This window comes from Callionymus lyra, chromosome 2, assembly GCF_982586985.1.
Source record: "Callionymus lyra chromosome 2, fCalLyr1.hap1.1, whole genome shotgun sequence".
In the NCBI taxonomy this organism is placed as follows: Eukaryota; Metazoa; Chordata; class Actinopteri; order Syngnathiformes; family Callionymidae; genus Callionymus; species Callionymus lyra.
Window position 1 is genome coordinate 255,508 of NC_141819.1, and position 22,920 is coordinate 278,427.

The window sequence follows — 22,920 nt, forward strand, 5'->3', positions numbered from 1 at the left end:
GAAGAACAAACACAAATGTTTATATTTGATATAAAGAATAAACACAAATGTTTATATTTTATATAAAGAACAAACACAAATGTTTATATTTGATATAAAGAATAAACACAAATGTTTATATTTTATATAAAGAACAAACACAAATGTTTATATTTTATATAAAGAACAAACACAAATGTTTATATTTGATATGAAGAACAAAAACTTTTGACAAAATTTTAACAAACACACACAACCTCAGAGAAGTATAAACACAGTTGTCTTAACAGCATCAGTTACTGTGTTCACGGCATCAGTTACTGTGTTCCCAGCATCATTTACTGTGTTCCCAGCATCATTTACTGTGTTCCCAGCATCATTTACTGTGTTCCCAGCATCATTTACTGTGTTGCCAGCATCATTTACTGTGTTCCCAGCATCATTTACTGTGTTCCCAGCATCAGTTACTGTGTTCCCAGCATCATTTACTGTGTTCCCAGCATCAGTTACTGTGTTCCCAGCATCAGTTACTGTGTTCCCAGCATCAGTTACTGTGTTCCCAGCATCAGTCACTGTGTTCCCAGCATCAGTTACTGTGTTCCCAGCATCAGTTACTGTCTTCAAAGCTGCCTCCGCTGCTGTAGGTGCACCTCATGGTGCTCATGGGATCAGACACGTATCCTGAGACAAGAACATCTTGGTCACACCTCAAGTCTTAGTTTCACTGCAGGCAAACAAACCGTTGCGGTCGACGGGCGACAGACGCATGTTCCGCCTCAGCTCCTCCATGGACAGACCTGCAGACGCTCGTCTGTGTTCACTGAGGAGTGAAGGTTCATGAAGAAACGGTTGTTCCGCCGCCAGAGTGCTTTACCTCTGCGTCCAGAAGGCGTAGGCGCGGGTGTTGAGGGCGTATTCCAGCTCGAACCTGGAGCGCAGCGCCGCCACATGACTGCGACTCGGTCCTCGAGCCAGGAGACAGTCTGAGGACGAGGACGGAGACAAGGAGCCGCTGCTGGTGCTGGAGGCCGGAGACATGAGCTGGACCAACGAGAGGGTGAAGCACAGACGGACACAGGACAAGAACCTTCGTACCTCCACGTTGCTCAAGCACTCCTCCAGGTTAGAGACCACCTCGGAGAAGTCCGGACGGTCCTGGGAAGAAGACATGTTCAAACACAAGAGCCTCCAACATGTTTTGGTGTTTTATCCCTTGATGTCCTTGTTCTGTGTGCAGGGTTCTACTCAAGGTTTCTGCATCACATCCCTGACTAATGTGTGGGAACAAACGAGGTGAACCTCATGTTTTCATAACATCCCTGATTCATGTGTGGGAACAAACGAGGTGAACCTCATGTTTTCATAACATCCCTGACTCATGTGTGGGAACAAACGAGGTGTACCTCATGTTTTCATAACATCTGACTCATGTGTGGGAACAAACGAGGTGTACCTCATGTTTTCATAACATCCCTGACTCATGTGTGGGAACAAACGAGGTGAACCTCATGTTTTCATAACATCTCTGACACATGTGTGGGAACAAACGAGGTGTACCTCATGTTTTCATAACATCTCTGACATATGTGTGGGAACAAACGAGGTGTACCTCATGTTTTCATAACATCTCTGACACAGGTGTGGGAACAAACGAGGTGTACCTCATGTTTTCATAACATCCCTGACTCATGTGTGGGAACAAACGAGGTGTACCTCATGTTTTCATAACATCTCTGACTCATGTGTGGGAACAAACGAGGTGAACCTCATGTTTTCATAACATCTCTGACACATGTGTGGGAACAAACGAGGTGTACCTCATGTTTTCATAACATCTCTGACATATGTGTGGGAACAAACGAGGTGTACCTCATGTTTTCATAACATCTCTGACACAGGTGTGGGAACAAACGAGGTGTACCTCATGTTTTCATAACATCCCTGACTCATGTGTGGGAACAAACAAGGTGTACCTCATGTTTTCATAACATCCCTGACTCATGTGTGGGAACAAACGAAATGTACCTCATGTTTTCATAACATCTCTGACTCATGTGTGGGAACAAACGAGGTGTACCTCATGTTTTCATAACATCCCTGACTCATGTGTGGGAACAAACGAGGTGTACCTCATGTTTTCATAAAATCTCTGACTCATGTGTGGGAAAAAACGAGGTGTACCTCATGTTTTCATAACATCTCTGACATATGTGTGGGAACAAACGAGGTGTACCTCATGTTTTCATAACATCTCTGACACATGTGTGGGAACAAACGAGGTGTACCTCATGTTTTCATAACATCCCTGACTCATGTGTGGGAACAAACGAGGTGTACCTCATGTTTTCATAACATCCCTGACTCATGTGTGGGAACAAACAAGGTGTAACTCATGTTTTCATAACATCTCTGACACGTGTGGGAACAAACGAGGTGTACCTCATGTTTTCATAACATCCCTGACTCATGTGTGGGAACAAACGAGGTGTACCTCATGTTTTCATAACATCCCTGACTCATCTGTGGGAACAAACGAGGTGAACCTCATGTTTTCATAACATCTGACACATGTGTGGGAACTAACAAGGTGAACCTCATGTTTTCATAACATCCCTGACTCATGTGTGGGAACAAACGAGGTGTACCTCATGTTTTCATAACATCCCTGACTCATGTGTGGGAACAAACGAGGTGAACCTCATGTTTTCATAACATCCCTGACTCATGTGTGGGAACAAACGAGGTGTACCTCATGTTTTCATAACATCTCTGACTCATGTGTGGGAACAAACGAGGTGTACCTCATGTTTTCATAACATCCCTGACACATGTGTGGGAACAAACAAGGTGAACCTCATGTTTTCATAACATCTGACACATGTGTGGGAACAAACGAGGTGTACCTCATGTTTTCATAACATCCCTGACACATGTGTGGGAACAAACAAGGTGTACCTCATGTTTTCATAACATCCCTGACTCATGTGTGGGAACAAACGAGGTGTACCTCATGTTTTCATAACATCCCTGACTCATGTGTGGGAACAAACGAGGTGAACCTCATGTTTTCATAACATCTGACACATGTGTGGAAACTAACAAGGTGAACCTCATGTTTTCATAACATCCCTGACTCATGTGTGGGAACAAACGAGGTGTACCTCATGTTTTCATAACATCCCTGACTCATGTGTGGGAACAAACGAGGTGAACCTCATGTTTTCATAACATCCCTGACTCATGTGTGGGAACAAACGAGGTGTACCTCATGTTTTCATAACATCTCTGACTCATGTGTGGGAACAAACGAGGTGTACCTCATGTTTTCATAACATCTCTGACACATGTGTGGGAACAAACGAGGTGAACCTCATGTTTTCATAACATCTGACACATGTGTGGGAACAAACGAGGTGAACCTCATGTTTTCATAACATCTGACACATGTGTGGGAACAAACGAGGTGTACCTCATGTTTTCATAACATCCCTGACTCATGTGTGGGAACAAACGAGGTGTACCTCATGTTTTCATAACATCTCTGACACATGTGTGGGAACAAACGAGGTGAACCTCATGTTTTCATAACATCTCTGACTCATGTGTGGGAACGAACGAGGTGAACCTCATGTTTTCATAACATCTGACTCATGTGTGGGAACAAACGAGGTGAACATCATGTTTTCATAACATCTGACTCGTGTGGGAACAAACGAGGTGAACCTCATGTTTTCATAACATCCCTGACTCATGTGTGGGAACAAACGAGGTGTACCTCATGTTTTCATAACATCCCTGACTCATGTGTGGGAACAAACGAGGTGAACCTCATGTTTTCATAACATCTGACACATGTGTGGGAACAAACAATGTGAACCTCATGTTTTCATAACATCCCTGACTCATGTGTGGGAACAAACGAGGTGTACCTCATGTTGTCATAACATCTGACACATGTGTGGGAACAAACGAGGTGAACATCATGTTTTCATAACATCTGACGCATGTGTGGGAACAAACGAGGTGTACCTCATGTTTTCATAACATTCCTGACTCGTGTGGGAACAAACGAGGTGAACCTCATGTTTTCATAACATCCCTGACTCATGTGTGGGAACAAACGAGGTGTACCTCATGTTTTCATAACATCCCTGACTCATGTGTGGGAACAAACGAGGTGAACCTCATGTTTTCATAACATCCCTGACACATGTGTGGGAACGAACGAGGTGAACCTCATGTTTTCATAACATCCCTGACTCATGTGTGGGAACAAACGAGGTGAACCTCATGTTTTCATAACATCCCTGACACATGTGTGGGAACGAACGAGGTGAACCTCATGTTTTCATAACATCCCTGACTCATGTGTGGGAACAAACGAGGTGTACCTCATGTTTTCATAACATCTGACACATGTGTGGGAACAAACGAGGTGAACCTCATGTTTTCATGACATCCCTGACTCATGTGTGGGAACAAACGAGGTGTGTGGGAACAAACGAGGTGAACCTCATGTTTTCATGACATCTCTGACACATGTGTGGGAACAAACGAGGTGTACCTCATGTTTTCATAACATCTCTGACTCATGTGTGGGAACAAACGAGGTGTACCTCATGTTTTCATAACATCCCTGACTCATGTGTGGGAACAAACGAGGTGTACCTCATGTTTTCATAACATCCCTGACTCATGTGTGGGAACAAACGAGGTGTACCTCATGTTTTCATAACATCCCTGACTCATGTGTGGGAACAAACGAGGTGAACCTCATGTTTTCATAACATCTCTGACTCATGTGTGGGAACAAACAAGGTGTACCTCATGTTTTCATAACATCTCTGACACATGTGTGGGAACAAACGAGGTGTACCTCATGTTTTCATAACATCCCTGACTCATGTGTGGGAACAAACGAGGTGTACCTCATGTTTTCATAACATCCCTGACTCATGTGTGGGAACAAACGAGGTGTACCTCATGTTTTCATAACATCCCTGACTCATGTTTCGGAACAAACGAGGTGTACCTCATGTTTTCATAACATCCCTGACTCGTGTGGGAACAAACGAGGTGTACCTCATGTTTTCATAACATCTCCGACACATGTGGGAACAAACAAGGTGAACCTCATGTTTTCATAACATCTGACACATGTGTGTGAACAAACGAGGTGTACCTCATGTTTTCATAACATCCCTGACTCATGTGTGGGAACAAACGAGGTGTACCTCATGTTTTCATAACATCTCTGACTCATGTGTGGGAACAAACGAGGTGAACCTCATGTTTTCATACATCCCTGACTCATGTGTGGGAACAAACAAGGTGTACCTCATGTTTTCATAACAACCTGACTCATGTGTGGGAACAAACAAGGTGTACCTCATGTTTTCATAACGTCTCTGACTCATGTGTGGGAACAAACGAGGTGTACCTCATGTTTTCATAACATCCCTGACTCATGTGTGGGAACAAACGAGGTGTACCTCATGTTTTCATAACATCTGACACATGTGTGGGAACAAACGAGGTGTACCTCATGTTTTCATAACATCTCTGACTCATGTGTGGGAACAAACGAGGTGAACCTCATGTTTTCATACATCCCTGACTCATGTGTGGGAACAAACAAGGTGTACCTCATGTTTTCATAACAACCTGACTCATGTGTGGGAACAAACAAGGTGTACCTCATGTTTTCATAACGTCTCTGACTAATGTGTGGGAACAAACGAGGTGTACCTCATGTTTTCATAACATCCCTGACTCATGTGTGGGAACAAACGAGGTGTACCTCATGTTTTCATAACATCCCTGACTCATGTGTGGGAACAAACGAGGTGTACCTCATGTTTTCATAACATCCCTGACTCATGTGTGGGAACAAACGAGGTGTACCTCAGGGCAGGCGTTCCAGCCTCTCATCAGAAGAGCAGAGATGGTCTTAGGGATGGAGTAACCCACGGGCGGTCTGGCGTGATGATAAGCCATGTCAGCAGCTGCAGCCGCTGCAACATGTTCGCTGTGTCAGTGTCTGCATGACATACAACACAACAGTCGCGCACCAGACATTTACCTGGTTTCAGGTGAGCAAACATTTACCTGGTTTCAGGTGAACAAACATTTACCTGCTTTCAGGTGAGCAAACGTTTACCTGGTTTCAGGTGAGCAAACGTTTACCTGGTTTTAGGTGAGCAAACGTTTACCTGGTTTTAGGTGAACAAACATTTACCTGGTTTTAGGTGAACAAACATTTACCTGGTTTCAGGTGAACAAACGTTTACCTGGTTTTAGGTGAACAAACATTTACCTGGTTTCAGGTGAACAAACATTTACCTGGTTTCAGGTGAGCAAACGTTTACCTGGTTTTAGGTGAACAAACATTTACCTGGTTTCAGGTGAGCAAACGTTTACCTGGTTTTAGGTGAACAAACATTTACCTGGTTTCAGGTGAGCAAACGTTTACCTGGTTTTAGGTGAACAAACATTTACCTGGTTTCAGGTGAGCAAACGTTTACCTGGTTTTAGGTGAACAAACATTTACCTGGTTTCAGGTGAGCAAACGTTTACCTGGTTTCAGGTGAACAAACATTTACCTGGTTTCAGGTGAGCAAACGTTTACCTGGTTTCAGGTGAACAAACATTTACCTGGTTTCAGGTGAGCAAACGTTTACCTGGTTTCAGGTGAACAAACATTTACTTGGTTTCAGGTGAGCAAACGTTTACCTGGTTTCAGGTGAACAAACATTTACTTGGTTTCAGGTGAACAAACATTTACCTGGTTTCAGGTGAGCAAACGTTTACCTGGTTTTAGGTGAACAAACGTTTACCTGGTTTCAGGTGAGCAAACGTTTACCTGGTTTTAGGTGAACAAACGTTTACCTGGTTTCAGGTGAGCAAACGTTTACCTGGTTTCAGGTGAACAAACATTTACCTGGTTTCAGGTGAGCAAACATTTACCTGGTTTCAGGTGAGCAAACATTTACCTGGTTTCAGGTGAGCAAACGTTTACCTGGTTTTAGGTGAACAAACGTTTACCTGGTTTCAGGTGAGCAAACGTTTACCTGGTTTTAGGTGAGCAAACGTTTACCTGGTTTCAGGTGAACAAACATTTACCTGGTTTCAGGTGAGAAAACATTTACCTGGTTTCAGGTGAGCAAACATTTACCTGGTTTCAGGTGAGCAAACGGGATCTCTCCGGTCAGCAGTTCCCACAGACACAGAGCGTAGCTGAACATGTCGGCCTTCACTGAGTAACGAGTGCATTGGCTGAAGATCTCAGGAGCCATCCAGCGCAGGTTCTACACACACACACACACACACACACACACACACACGTCAGTGAACACACACACACACACACACACGTCAGTGAACACACACACACACACACACACACACACACACACACGTCAGTGAACACACACACACACACACGTCAGTGAACACACACACACATGTCAGTGAACACACACACACACACACGTCAGTGAACACACACAAGTCAGTGAAAACACACACACACGTCAGTGAACACACACACGTAAGTGAACACACACACACACGTCAGTGAACACACACACACACACACGTCAGTGAACACACACACATGTCAGTAAACACACACACACATGTCAGTGAACACATGTCAGTGAACACACACACACACACGTCAGTGAAAACACACACACACGTCAGTGAACACACACCCACACACACACGTCAGTGAACACACACACACACACACGTCAGTGAACACACACACACGTCAGTGTACACACACACACACACGTCAGCGAACACACACACACACGTCAGTGAACACACACACACACATGTCACTGAACACACACACACACACTCACACACACACACACACACTCACACACACACACACACACACGTCAGTGAACACACACACACGTCAGTCAACACACACACGTCAGTCAACACACACACACACACACTCACAACACTTTCATGATAATGATGACAACAGGAACATGACAACAACACGTGTGTTCCACATGAAGATACACACCCCGGGCTGCTTGGTAAGGTTGTCCTCCTCCACTGACTGGAGGAACCGGGACTCTGTTGAAGAGCAGACCACGTTTGAGATGAATCTGTCTGGAGGCAGAATAACTCAAAAACTGATGTAAGCCCTGACACTTCAAGAAGGAAGATCTACTTCTGACACTGTTCTTCAAGAAGGAAGATCTACTTCTGACACTGTTCTTCAAGAAGGAAGATCTACTTCTGACACTGTTCTTCAAGAAGGAAGATCTACTTCTGACACTGTTCTCCAAGAAGGAAGATCTACTTCTGACACTGTTCTTCAAGAAGGAAGATCTACTTCTGAGGTTCCAACAGGTGGTCCACTGTTCTCCAAGGAGGAAGATCTACTTCTGAGGTTCCAACAGGTGGTCCACTGTTCTTCAAGAAGGAAGATCTACTTCTGAGGTTCCAACAGGTGGTCCGCTATCCTGCCAGAGGAGATCTTTGTCACGTCTGTAGACCATGAAGCTCATGATGGTCTCTACTGACTGAAGCTCTTCTAAGATCTGGACACACTTGTCTGGAGACCACAGAGGTCTTCAATCATCTGGACGAGTGCACTGTGACTCATGGGTTACTGTGAGGAGTCGTTCACACCTGAACTCTGATTGGACGTGAGAAGGAAGCTCTCGGGGAGAGACAGCAACTGAAAAGCTGAAGAACAAGTTTGGAGTCGGAGCTGAAGCATCTCCACGTGGAAGACCAGGGCCACCACCAGGGTGAAGATAAAACTGCAGCCCATCGGCTGTAGACCAGCATCTCTTCGAGACCTGGTAACAGCTAACTCTCTCACCCTGGACAGATTAGTCAAGTTCTGCCCTCAGGCCTGAGACTGAGGTGGATCTGGACCAGGACCTCCTGGACCAGGACCTTCTGCCACAACAACACTTTCTCGGACATCATCAGACTCACTAACACTTCAATGTTCAATGTTTCCTCAAACAACTGATCCGTGTCTACAAAGATGTTCGTTGACCTCTCACCTCCAAAGTCCGCCACGACCGCATGTCCGTCCTCGTACAGCAGGATGTTGTGGCTGTGGAGGGAACAGGTCACTGCTCAGGTCACCATGACAACATAGCCTCACCTGTTCAGGTCACCATGACATCATAGCCTCACCTGCTCAGGTCACCATGACAACATAGCCTCACCTGCTCAGGTCACCATGACATCATGGCCTCACCTGTTAAGGTCACCATGACATCATAGCCTCACCTGTTCAGGTCACCAAGACATCATAGCCTCACCTGCTCAGGTCACCATGACATCATAGCCTCACCTGTTAAGGTCACCATGACATCATAGCCTCACCTGCTCAGGTCACCATGACATCATAGCCTCACCTGCTCAGGTCACCATGACATCATAGCCTCACCTGTTCAGGTCACCATGACATCATAGCCTCACCTGTTCAGGTCACCATGACATCATAGCCTCACCTGCTCAGGTCACCATGACATCATAGCCTCACCTGTTCAGGTCACCATGACATCATGGCCTCACCTGTTAAGGTCACTATGACATCATGGCCTCACCTGTTAAGGTCACCATGACATCATAGCCTCACCTGCTCAGGTCACCATGACATCATAGCCTCACCTGTTCAGGTCTCTGTGGATGATGGGCTGGGTCAGGTTGTGCAGATACTCCATTCCTTTGGCCACATCGATGGCGATGATGAGTTTGGACTGAAGATCAATCAACCTGTCGTTAGAGTAGCATTTAGACGCCTGTCAATCAAACACGCCACTTATCGGGATCAATAGTCAATCAGGGAGACCTGGAGCCTCGAGCTCGATCAATAACGAGTCTTTGAAGTGATTGTTGTGCAGAGTAAAGCACATCTCAACGATAATATACATTTATATATATATATATATATATATATATATATATAAATGTATATATATATATAATACATATATATATTTCAATGTTAAACCATAATAAACTGCAGGGTTTAGTATGAACTGCAGGAGAAACAGATCCTTCTTGTTATGACACAAAATAAACTGTTACAATAGTGTCAACGACACATTATAAGATCATGTTGTGACAACATTTTACTAATAAACAAACACAGAGCTAGCTAGCCTCGGCTTATAAACAAACACAGAGCTAGCTAGCCTCGGCTTATAAACAAACACAGAGCTAGCTAGCCTAGGCTAATAAACAACTACTTTAAGGGTTTAAGGGTTAAAGGCACCGACGAGGACGGCTGCCTCTCTAGTAGCTCCGCAGCAATATCTATAACTTTCTGTTTTTATTCATTTTTTACTATAATTTTTTAAATGGATACTTTTGAACATGGAGAGAATCGTCTTGTTTACTCAAGAGAGGATCTACTGTCGCTGAAGTCAATGGCACGGGCTGGAGATCGAACTTCAGCGCCGCTACCGAGGCTGTCGAGCAGGAAAGAGGCTAAAGGCTAAGCTAACGGACAATCGGAGACGTCACAGACCAACAATCACGATGAACGTCAATTCACTGACGAATAAGATGGACGAGCTGTCTGTCCTCAACAACCAGAGGATCTACAGAGAGAGCAGCTTGTTGATCTTCACGGAGACGTGGCTCACGCACTGACTCCGGACTCACTCGTGGATCTGCCTGGTTTCAGCTCCGTCAGAGCAGGAGGTCTGATCATGTACGTGAAGAAACGCTGGTGTAGTCCAGGACACGTTACTGTGAAGAAAGTCTCGTGTCGTCAAGATGTAGAACTGTTGTCAGCATGCGTCCATATTATCTACCGCGTGAGTTCAGTCACGTGATCGCTGTGTGTCTACATTCCTGCGAGCGCTGCGGCGCCATCTGCCTGTGAGAAGATCCACACAATGACAGCTCGACTTCAGAATCAACATCCTGACGCGTTTATCATCATCTCTGGAGACTTTAATCCACCTGGACTCTACTCTGCCTACTTTCCATCAGGCTGTGGATTGTCCCACCAGGAATAACAGGACAATTGACCTTCTTTATTCCAACTTGAAGGACGCCTACAGAGCCAAACCTCTTCCTCCACTTGGAAGGTCCGATCATAACCTGGTCCACCTTCAGTCCTAGTACATTCCTCTGGTGCAGAGACAGACTGTGACCACTAAGACAATCAGAAAGTGGACACCAGCTGTGGAGGACGCCATCAGAGACTGCTTTGAAACAACAGACTGGGATGTGCTGCTGAGGTCTCATGATGAGGACATCGAGGGTCAGACACACTGTCTAACAGATTATTTAAATTTCTGCTTGGATGTTGTCGCCCCTACTAATACTGTCCGCTGTTACCCTAATAATAAACCATGGGTAACAAAGGAGGTCAAGGATGTCCTTAACAGGAAGAAAGTGGCTTTCAGGAGCAGAGACAGGGACGCCATGAGATCAGCTCAGCAGGAGGTGAAGCGATGCTTGAGGGAGGCAAAGGACACCTACAGGAGGAGGTTGGAGGAGAAGCTGAGCCGAGAAGAAATAAGAGAGTCTGGGATGGTGTTAAAACCATCACTGGACACAAGACCAAGGCCTCTCTGACTGCAGTGGACACGGTGGATGAGGCAAATGGACTGAACAACTTTTTCAACAGGTTTGAGCAGCTCACCTCACCCTCACTGCTGCCCGCCTCAGGACCTGCCCCACCTTCTTGTGCCCCCCCAGCTCCACACAACCACTTCTAAGCTTCACCTCACTCCAGGTACAGGATGTACTTCGGAGGATTCGTCCAGGGAAGGCTGCTGGTCCTGATAAGGTGTCTGCTCGACTGTTAAAGACCTAGAACTAGCTGAGCCACTCCAGCATGTCTTCAACCTCAGTCTACGGCTGGGGAAAGTACCAACTCTGTGGAAGACTTCCTGTATCGTTCCAGTCCCAAAAAAGATCTGACTCAGCTGAACGATTACAGACCGGTGGCACTGACTTCGCAACTGATGAGGACACTGGAGCGGCTGGTCCTCGACACTGACATTGTTGGATGCATCAGGGACAACAGCGAAGACGAGTACAGGAGTCTGATACGTGACTTTGTGGACTGGAGTGAGAGGAACCACTTGCAGCTGAACACCTCAAAGACCAAGGAGCTGGTCTTGGACTTCGGGAGGTCCAGGACAAAGCCACGTCCAGTGTCCATCAGAGGCGACGAGGTGGAGATAGTTGACAACTATAAGTACCTCGGTGTGTGGATGGACAGTAAACTGGTCCTGCAACACAGACCATGTATATAAGAAGGTTCAGAGTAGACTGTACTTTCTGAGGAGGCTTCGATCATTTAACATCTACAAGAAACTCCTCTGCATGTTCTACCAGTCTGTGGTGGCCAGTGTTCTATGCTGTGGTGTGTTGGGGTGGAAATGTGTCCAAGAGGAGTGTCAACAGGTCAACAGGTCAACAGGTCAACGGGTTGATCAGGAGGGCTGTGGTTGAAGCTGGACTCACTGGTGACAGTTGCTGAGAGAAGATCATTGAACAAACTACTGTCCATCATGGATGATGACAGTCATCCTCTGAACACTGTCATCAGTGAGCAGAGAAGCAGATGAAGCATGAATGCTCCTCCCATGATGCAACACTAATAGACTCAAGGACTCATTCATCCCTCGGGCTATTAAATTGTACAATTCTGAGTTCGGGGGCAGGAGTGGAGTGAAAGTATCTGGATGTTCTATGTTAGTCTTTGTATCTTTGTCTTTGTTGTTTTTCTTTGATCTATGTTCTTTGTATTTATCTTTAGACTTAGATTGTGTCATCTTGTTCTTTCTCTTTATTTCTCTTGTTCTTATTTTATTTCGATTTATTTATTTATTTATTTTTCTTTTTTATAAAAAAAATGCTGTATGTATTGGCTACTGGAAAAAAACAATTTCAATAAAGTTTTACCTTACCTTATCTTACTTTGCTAGCCTAGGCTATTAAACAAACACGGAGCTAGCCCCAGCTAATCAACAAACACAGAGCTAGCCTCGGCTAATAAACAAACACAGACCTAGCCTCGGCTAATAAACAAACAAAGAGCTAGCTAGCCTCGGCTAATAAACAAACACGTAGCAAGCCTCGGCTTATAAACAAACACAGAGCTAGCCTCGGCTAATAAACAAACACAGAGCCAGCCTCGGCTAATAAACAAACACGTAGCAAGCCTCGGCTTATAAACAAACACAGAGCTAGCCTCGGCTAATAAACAAACACAGAGCTAGCCTCGGCTAATAAACAAACACGTAGCAAGCCTCGGCTTATAAACAAACACAGAGCTAGCCTCGGCTAATAAACAAACACAGAGCCAGCCTCGGCTAATAAACAAACACAGAGCTAGCCTTCGCTAATAAACAAACACAGAGCTAGCCTCGGCTAATAAACAAACACAGCGCTAGCCTTGGCTAATAAACAAACACAGAGCTAGCCTCAGCTAATAAACAAACACAGAGCTAGCCTCGGCTAATAAACAAACACAGCGCTAGCCTTGGCTAATAAACAAACACAGAGCCAGCCTCAGCTAATAAACAAACACAGAGCTAGCCTCGGCTAATAAACAAACACAGAGCTAGCCTCGGCTAATAAACAAACAGAACTTTGTTTATTGTGTTTGTATCTAAAAAAAAATCTACTGAATCCATAGAATGTTGGTGGAAGAAGCAACTGAAGATCTTGGACTGTCAAACTGGGCGAGAACATCATGAATCATGAAGTGTCTCCACCTCTTCTGCTCGTGCAGCAGCGAGAACAAGGATCCTCCGGAGATGTACTGGGTGACGATGGCGAACTGACTGGGGTCGTCCAGACACGCTCCCACAAACTGGATGATGCACGGATGGTCCAGACGACAGAGGATGGAGACTTCTCTGCAGAACATGTCCACGTCCGACTTGGAGCAGAAGGTGTTTGCTCTGTAGCTGCAGGACGAAGACGTGAACACATGCATGCTGAGAAGGACACGTGAAGCTCTGATACCGTTTGATGGCCACGATCCTGTCTCGACACGTTCCTCTGTACACTCTCCCGAAGGATCCTGGTGCACATGGAGAAGGTTGTGTTAGTAGAAGTGAAGAAGAACAATAGAAACGTCTTCCACCTGATCCGATGATTTCCTTGAACTCCAGGTCGGACAGCTGCAGCTGGAAGTGAGGCGGGAGCGTGGCCCGGAGCAGCAGGACGTCTGCCTTCTCTGAGGAGACCATCTGTCAGTGTCCATCATCAGGACATATCTATCAACATCTTTGTTCCAACAGGGGCTGAGAAGGTCATCCAGGAGAGGAGGTGAACTTCTGATTTGAACGTCTCCTGGACGCTTCCCTGCTGAGGAGTCCACAGGCAGACCCAGTACACACTTGAGAGCAATGACTCTCCTCTGGCCTGGGAACATCTCGGGGTTCCTCAGGTAAGAGCTAGATGATGTAGCTGGGGAGAAGAAAGTCTGGACCTCTTGCTGGATCTCCTGCCCCCCCGAGCCCAACCCGGACAAGAGGAAGAAAACAAGACCTCCTTGGAGGTTCACCATCACATGACCTTCTCATGACCTTCTCATGACCTTCTCATGACCTTCAGATGACTTGATTCCCCTTGGTAAAATCATTCAGAGATTTCCAGATGTTTCTTATCACATTTTTGCTGATGACATCCAGCTCTACTGCTCTTTTGACCCAACTGAGCCCCAAAGGCTGAACAGCTTAGTCAACTGTTTGCTAGAAATCAAACAATGGCTGAGTGAAAACACTTTACAGCTTAATGTGGACAAAACTGAAACTCTGGTGATTGCTCCTGATGATAAGATTCCAGGGTTGAGTCAGTACTTGGGTGACCTAGGTCAGTCTGTCAAACTGAGCCTGAGAAACCTGGGTGTTGTATTTGATAAAGACATGTCTCTTGTTCAACTCTGTAGAAAACTGACCAGAAACTGTTTCCTTCAACTGAGAAAAATCTCTAAACTTAGGAAAATGCTGTCACAACATGATCTGGAGCTTGTAATCCATGCGTTTGTTTCTTCTCGTCTGGACTATTGTAACAGTTTGTTTTCATGTCTTAACAAGAAGGATCTGTCTCGCCTGCAGTTGATTCAGAACTCTGCAGCGAGAATTCTGACCCGCTCTAGTAGAAGAACTCACATTTCTCCGATCCTTAAAACTCTTCACTGGCTTCCAGTTTCTTTCAGGATCAACTTTAAAATTCTGGTTCTTACTTTCAGATCTATTCATGGTCAGGCTCCTCCTTACATCACTGATCTGATCCAGCCTTACACCCCAGCTCGGGCTCTGAGGTCTGTGGATCAGAATCTACTTATGGTTCCACGCACACGGCTCAGGACCAGAGGAGAGAAATCTTTTCAGGCTGTTGCTCCTAAGCTTTGGAACAATCTTCCTCTCTCTTTGCGCTTGATGGAGTCTACTGACTCCTTTAAGAAACATCTTAAGACGTTTCTATTTGTGCAGGCTTTTCCTTGAATTTCTCGAACTCTTGTGTTGTTCTTGGTGTTGTCTTGATCTTTGAAGTATGTACTGTTTTGAGTATTGTTTTGATTGTTAAAGCGCTTTGTGACCCTGGTCTCGAAAAGCGCTATATAAATATATATTACTTACTTACTTACTTACTTCTCATGACCTGTTTTAAAGTCGTTATATTTGTAAAATAACATGAATAATGACACGCGGTGACTGACCTTTGGTCATGCTCTTGATCTTCCCCAGAGGAGAAGGAACAGAAACGTAGGATCCGTCTGTGGATGAGATGAAGTCAGACTTGGGTCTCTTGACCTGTGACCCGCGCTCACCCCCTCCTGGCTGGGAGTACTCGTTGCAGGGCGAGTGGTCCGAGCGCCTGTAGTGCTTGAGCAGCGTGACGATGGGGTCGTGACCTTTCTCATACGCCCACATCAGACATGTCTGCTCGTCCTTCTCTCCGCTGGACCTGCTGGGGTCACAGGCCACCAGGTTCATGTCGGCGCCGTTGTCCAGCAGCATCTGCACCAGACGGATGTGTCCGTGGAAGCAGGCGCTGTGTAGAGCTGGAGAAGACATGACCTTGAGTGACCTTGTGTGTTTCCACAGACCTGAAGCAACATCAGGTGTGAAAACATGATCTCAGGACAGGAAGTGATGTCACCTGTGTGTCCGTCTCTGCCCTGATGGTTGATGTTCACGACGCTCTGGCTCAGCAGGAACTTCACCATCTCCAGGTCTTTGCCGTACGTGCAGGCGCTGAGGGAAACGTTGAGATGTTCCGGAGCTCAGGAGGTGAAGGTGAGACACGTACCTGTGCAGGACGGTTTCGCTGAAGATGTTTTCCTTGGAAAGACTTTCTGTCCCAGAGAGTTGCAGGAACTCCTTCACGCAGCTGAACCTCCCGTTGTAGCAGGCTCTGTGGAGGCATCATGGTGGTCACTGAGCAGAGGTTCTGGACGAAGCTCTTACAGGTGCAGAGGTGTGTCGCCGTAGATGTTGACGGCGTGAGGCTGAGCATCAAAGTTGTTCTTGAGCAGGAAGTGAACGACGGCGTCGTGGCCAGAGCGAGCGCAGAAGTGGAGCGGGACGTGATCTTCGTTGTCCTGAGCGTTGACTGGAGAAGGATCTTCAGACAGTGAGGACATCAAGGACACTGGAGTCTCACCTTCAGCTTTGCTGTCGTCCATCAGCAGCTGGACGATGTCCAGGAGACCCTTGGCAGCAGCGAGATGAAGAGGACGATCGCCGACTTCTCCGCTCACGTTGACATCAGCTCCGAACTTCAGCAGAAGCTTCACGATCTGAGAAGTCAGACGTGTCTCACCTGCTCGTGTCTCACCTGCTCGTGTATCACCTGCTCGTGTCGCACCTGCTAATGTCTCACCTGCTCGTGTCTCACCTGCTCGTGTCTCACCTGCATGTGTCTCACCTGCATGTGTCTCACCTGCTCGTGTCTCACCTGCTAATGTCTCACCTGCTCGTGTCTCACCTGCTAATGTCTCACCTGCTCGTGTCTCACCTGCTAATGTCTCACCTGCTCGTGTCTCACCTGCTCGTGTCTCACCTGCTAATGTCTCACCTGCATGTGTCTCACCTGCATGTGTCTCACCTGCTCGTGTCTCACCTGCTAATGTCTCACCTGCTCATGTCTCACCTGCTAATGTCTCACCTGCTAGTGTCTCACCTGCTCGTGTCTCACCTGCTAATGTCTCACCTGCTAATGTCTCACCTGCTAATGTCTGACCTGCATGTGTTTCACCTGCTCGTGTCTCACCTGCTCGTGTCTCACCTGCTCGTGTCTCACCTGCTCGTGTCTCACCTGCTCGTGTCTCACCTGCTAATGTCTCACCTGCATGTGTCTCACCTGCTCGTGTCTCACCTGCTCGTGTCTCACCTGCTAATGTCTCACCTGCTCGTGTCTCACCTGCTAATGTCTCACCTGCTCGTGTCTCACCTGCTAATGTCTCACCTGCTAATGTCTCACCTGCTAATGTCTCACCTGCTAATGTCTCACCTGCATGTGTTTCACCTGCTCGTGTCTCACCTGCTCGTGTATCACCTGCTCGTGTCTCACCTGCTAGTGTCTCACCTGCTTGTGTCTCACCTGCTCGTGTCTCACCTGCTCGTGTCTCACCTGCTCGTGTCTCACCTGCTAATGTCTCACCTGCTAATGTCTCACCTGCTCGTGTATCACCTGCTCGTGTCTCACCTGCTAATGTCTCACCTGCTCGTGTCTCACCTGCTAGTGTCTCACCTGCTTGTGTCTCACCTGCTCGTGTCTCACCTGCTCGTGTCTCACCTGCTCGTGTCTCACCTGCTAATGTCTCACCTGCTAATGTCTCACCTGCTCGTGTATCACCTGCTCGTGTCTCACCTGCTAATGTCTCACCTGCTCGTGTCTCACCTGCTAATGTCTCACCTGCTAATGTCTCACCTGCTAATGTCTCACCTGCTCGTGTCTCACCTGCTAATGTCTCACCTGCATGTGTCTCACTTGCTCGTGTCTCACCTGTTCGTGTCTCACCTGCTCATGTCTCACCTTCATGTGTCTCACTTGCTCGTGTCTCACATGCTCGTGTCTCACCTGCTCGTGTCTCACCTGCTAATGTCTCACCTGCTCGTGTCTCACCTGCACGTGTCTCACCTGCTCATGTCTCACCTGCATGTGTCTCACCTGCTCGTGTCTCACCTGCTCGTGTCTCACCTGCTCGTGTCTCACCTGCACGTGTCTCACCTGCTAATGTCTCACCTGCATGTGTCTCACCTGCTCGTGTCTCACCTGCTCGTGTCTCACCTGCTCGTGTCTCACCTGCTAATGTCTCCCCTGCTAATGTCTCACCTGCATGTGTCTCACCTGCTCATGTCTCACCTGCTCGTGTCTCACCTGCTCGTGTCTCACCTGCTCATGTATCACCTGCTCGTGTCTCACCTGCTCGTGTCTCACCTGCTAATGTCTCACCTGCATGTGTCTCACCTGCTCGTGTCTCACCTGCTCGTGTCTCACCTGCTCATGTCTCACCTGCTCATGTCTCACCCTTCTCGTGTCTCACTTGCTAATGTCTCACCTGCATGTCTCACCTGCATGTCTCACCTGCATGTGTCTCACCTGCTCGTGTCCATGGTAACAGGCCATGTGCAGCGGTGTGAAGAAGACGGCGTCCTGGACATTGACAGAAGCTCCGTGTTGCAGCAGGATGTCCGAGGCCTGACGTAGGGGGCGGAGCCACAGTCAGGTGAGGGAGGTCCACAGTCAGGTGAGGGAGGTCAACAGTCAGGTGAGGGAGGTCGACAGTCAGGTGAGGGAGGTCGAAAGTCAGGTGAGGGAGGTCAACAGTCAGGTGAGGGAGGTCAACAGTCAGGTGAGGGAGGTCCACAGTCAGGTGAGGGAGGTCCACAGTCAGGTGAGGGAGGTCAACAGTCAGGTGAGGGAGGTCAACAGTCAGGTGAGGGAGGTCCACAGTCAGGTGAGGGAGGTCAACAGTCAGGTGAGGGAGGTCAACAGTCAGGTGAGGGAGGTCAACAGTCAGGTGAGGGAGGTCCACAGTCAGGTGAGGGAGGTCAACAGTCAGGTGAGGGAGGTCAACAGTCAGGTGTGGGAGGTCCACAGTCAGGTGAGGGAGGTCAACAGTCAGGTGTGGGAGGTCCACAGTCAGGTGAGGGAGGTCAACAGTCAGGTGTGGGAGGTCCACAGTCAGGTGAGGGAGGTCACAGGGTCATGAACTCACCTCATGGTGTCCTGACAGTGAAGCTACGTGAAGAGCTGTCAAAGCGCCGTAACCAACCTGCTGCACATCTGAGCCTCCGTGAAGCAGAGCAGTCAGTAGTTCTGCATCGTCCTACAATCAATCACTGTTATCAATACTCACATCAATCACTGTTATCAATACTCACATCAATCACTGTTATCAATACTCACATCAATCACTGTTATCAATACTCACATCAATCAATCGTTCTCAAATCAGGTCAGATCATGAGTTAGGTCAGATCATGTGACAGGTCAGGTCATGTGTTAGGTCAGATCATGTGTAAGGTCAGATCATGTGTAAGGTCAGATCATGTGACAGGTCAGATCATGTGACAGGTCAGATCATGTGTAAGGTCAGATCATGTGTAAGGTCAGGTCATGTGACAGGTCAGGTCATGTGTTAGGTCAGATCATGTGTAAGGTCAGATCATGTGACAGGTCAGATCATGTGTAAGGTCAGATCATGTGACAGGTCAGATCATGTGTTAGGTCAGATCATGTGACAGGTCAGATCATGTGACAGGTCAGATCATGTGTAAGGTCAGATCATGTGACAGGTAAGGTCATGTGACAGGTCAGATCATGTGTAAGGTCAGATCATGTGACAGGTCAGGTCATGTGACAGGTCAGATCATGTGACAGGTCAGATCATGTGTAAGGTCAGATCATGTGACAGGTCAGATCATGTGACAGGTCAGATCATGTGTAAGGTCAGATCATGTGTAAGGTCAGATCATGTGACAGGTCAGATCATGTGACAGGTCAGATCATGTGTAAGGTCAGATCATGTGACAGGTCAGATCATGTAACAGTTCAGATCATGTGTAAGGTCAGGTCATGTGACAGGTCAGATCATGTGTAAGGTCAGGTCATGTGGCAGGTCAGATCATGTGTAAGGTCAGATCATGTGACAGGTCAGGTCATGTGACAGGTCAGATCATGTGACAGGTCAGATCATGTGTAAGGTCAGATCATGTGACAGGTCAGGTCATGTGACAGGTCAGATCATGTGACAGGTCAGGTCATGTGTAAAGTCAGATCATGTGACAGGTCAGGTCATGTGACAGGTCAGGTCATGTGACAGGTCAGATCATGTGACAGGTCAGATCATGTGTAAGGTCAGATCATGTGACAGGTCAGATCATGTGACAGGTCAGGTCATGTGTTAGGTCAGATTATGTGACAGGTCAGATCATGTGACAGGTCAGATCATGTAACAGGTCAGATCATGTGTTAGGTCAGGTCATGTGACAGGTCAGGTCATGTGTTAGGTCAGATTATGTGACAGGTCAGATCATGTGACAGGTCAGGTCATGTGTAAGGTCAGATCATGTGACAGGTCAGGTAATGTGACAGGTCAGGTCATGTGACAGGTCAGATCATGTGTAAGGTCAGATCATGTGACAGGTCAGGTAATGTGACAGGTCAGATCATGTGTAAGGTCAGGTCATGTGTAAGGTCAGATCATGTGACAGGTCAGGTCATGTGTAAGGTCAGATCATGTGACAGGTCAGATCATGTGTAAGGTCAGGTCATGTGACAGGTCAGGTCATGTGACAGGTCAGGTCATGTGACAGGTCAGATCATGTGACAGGTCAGATCATGTAACAGGTCAGATCATGTGACAGGTCAGATCATGTGACAGGTCAGGTCATGTGACAAGTCAGGTCATGTGACAGGTCAGATCATGTGTAAGGTCAGATCATGTGACAGGTCAGGTCATGTGTTAGGTCAGATCATGTGACAGGTCAGATCAAGTGTAAGGTCAGATCATGTGACAGGTCAGGTCATGTGTAAGGTCAGATCATGTGACAGGTCAGGTAATGTGACAGGTCAGGTCATGTGACAGGTCAGATCATGTGTAAGGTCAGATCATGTGACAGGTCAGGTCATGTGACAGGTCAGGTCATGTGACAGGTCAGATCATGTGTAAGGTCAGGTCATGTGTTAGGTCAGGTCATATGTTAGGTCAGATCATGTGACAGGTCAGGTCATGTGTTAGGTCAGATCATGTGACAGGTCAGGTAATGTGACAGGTCAGGTCATGTGACAGGTCAGATCATGTGACAGGTCAGATCATGTGTAAGGTCAGATCATGTGACAGGTCAGGTAATGTGACAGGTCAGATCATGTGTAAGGTCAGGTCATGTGTAAGGTCAGATCATGTGACAGGTCAGGTCATGTGTAAGGTCAGATCATGTGACAGGTCAGATCATGTGTAAGGTCAGGTCATGTGACAGGTCAGGTCATGTGACAGGTCAGATCATGTGTAAGGTCAGATCATGTGACAGGTCAGGTAATGTGACAAGTCAGATCATGTGTAAGGTCAGGTCATGTGTAAGGTCAGATCATGTGACAGGTCAGGTCATGTGTAAGGTCAGATCATGTGACAGGTCAGATCATGTGTAAGGTCAGGTCATGTGACAGGTCAGGTCATGTGACAGGTCAGGTCATGTGACAGGTCAGATCATGTGACAGGTCAGATCATGTAACAGGTCAGATCATGTGACAGGTCAGATCATGTGACAGGTCAGGTCATGTGACAAGTCAGGTCATGTGACAGGTCAGATCATGTGTAAGGTCAGATCATGTGACAGGTCAGGTCATGTGTTAGGTCAGATCATGTGACAGGTCAGATCAAGTGTAAGGTCAGATCATGTGACAGGTCAGGTCATGTGTAAGGTCAGATCATGTGACAGGTCAGGTAATGTGACAGGTCAGGTCATGTGACAGGTCAGATCATGTGTAAGGTCAGATCATGTGACAGGTCAGGTCATGTGACAGGTCAGGTCATGTGACAGGTCAGATCATGTGACAGGTCAGATCATGTGTAAGGTCAGGTCATGTGTTAGGTCAGGTCATATGTTAGGTCAGATCATGTGACAGGTCAGGTCATGTGTTAGGTCAGATCATGTGACAGGTCAGGTCATGTGACAGGTCAGGTCATGTGACAGGTCAGATCATGTGACAGGTCAGATCATGTGTAAGGTCAGGTCATGTGACAGGTCAGATCATGTGACAGGTCAGATCATGTGACAGGTCAGGTCATGTGACAGGTCAGATCATGTGACAGGTCAGATCATGTGTAAGGTCAGATCATGTGACAGGTCAGGTCATGTGACAGGTCAGATCATGTGACAGGTCAGATCATGTGACAGGTCAGATCATGAGTTAGGTCAGATCATGTGTAAGGTCTGATCATGTGACAGGTCAGATCATGTGACAGGTCAGGTCATGTGACAGGTCAGATCATGTGACAGGTCAGGTCATGTGACAGGTCAGATCATGTGACAGGTCAGATCATGTGACAGGTCAGATCATGAGTTAGGTCAGATCATGTGTAAGGTCAGATCATGTGACAGGTCAGATCATGTGACAGGTCAGGTCATGTGACAGGTCAGATCATGTGACAGGTCAGGTCATGTGACAGGTCAGAACATGTGACAGGTCAGGTCATGTGTTAGGTCAGGTCATATGTTAGGTCAGATCATGTGACAGGTCAGGTCATGTGTTAGGTCAGATCATGTGTTAGGTCAGGTCATGTGACAGGTCAGGTCATGTGACAGGTCAGATCATGTGACAGGTCAGATCATGTGACAGGTCAGATCATGTGTAAGGTCAGGTCATGTGACAGGTCAGATCATGTGACAGGTCAGATCATGTGACAGGTCAGATCATGTGACAGGTCAGGTCATGTGACAGGTCAGGTCATGTGAC

At 47.0% G+C, this 22,920-nt stretch overlaps 1 protein-coding gene across 2 annotated transcripts in view; it reads right to left on the reverse strand.

Moving 5' to 3' along the window:
- Positions 1-396: 396 nt before the first annotated feature.
- tnni3k (TNNI3 interacting kinase) overlaps positions 397-22,920 on the reverse strand; it is a 57,310-nt gene continuing 34,786 nt past the window's right edge. The window contains exons 9-28 of one of the 2 annotated variants that reach the window (XM_087783157.1): positions 19,181-19,291; positions 18,562-18,660; positions 16,621-16,756; positions 16,425-16,569; positions 16,267-16,371; positions 16,117-16,211; positions 15,785-16,018; positions 15,674-15,730; positions 14,093-14,185; positions 13,972-14,029; positions 13,719-13,913; positions 9,643-9,747; positions 9,027-9,079; positions 8,027-8,079; positions 7,154-7,286; positions 5,884-5,993; positions 1,075-1,134; positions 854-1,020; positions 720-799; positions 397-660 (exon numbers count right to left, since the gene is read on the reverse strand). In XM_087783157.1, coding sequence (XP_087639283.1) covers positions 587-660; positions 720-799; positions 854-1,020; positions 1,075-1,134; positions 5,884-5,993; positions 7,154-7,286; positions 8,027-8,079; positions 9,027-9,079; positions 9,643-9,747; positions 13,719-13,913; positions 13,972-14,029; positions 14,093-14,185; positions 15,674-15,730; positions 15,785-16,018; positions 16,117-16,211; positions 16,267-16,371; positions 16,425-16,569; positions 16,621-16,756; positions 18,562-18,660; positions 19,181-19,291 — 2,163 coding nt within the window. In that variant the 3' untranslated portion in view covers positions 397-586. The remainder of the gene's footprint in view (positions 661-719; positions 800-853; positions 1,021-1,074; positions 1,135-5,883; positions 5,994-7,153; positions 7,287-8,026; positions 8,080-9,026; positions 9,080-9,642; positions 9,748-13,718; positions 13,914-13,971; positions 14,030-14,092; positions 14,186-15,673; positions 15,731-15,784; positions 16,019-16,116; positions 16,212-16,266; positions 16,372-16,424; positions 16,570-16,620; positions 16,757-18,561; positions 18,661-19,180; positions 19,292-22,920) is intronic. The other variant, XM_087783156.1, reaches the window with a different exon arrangement.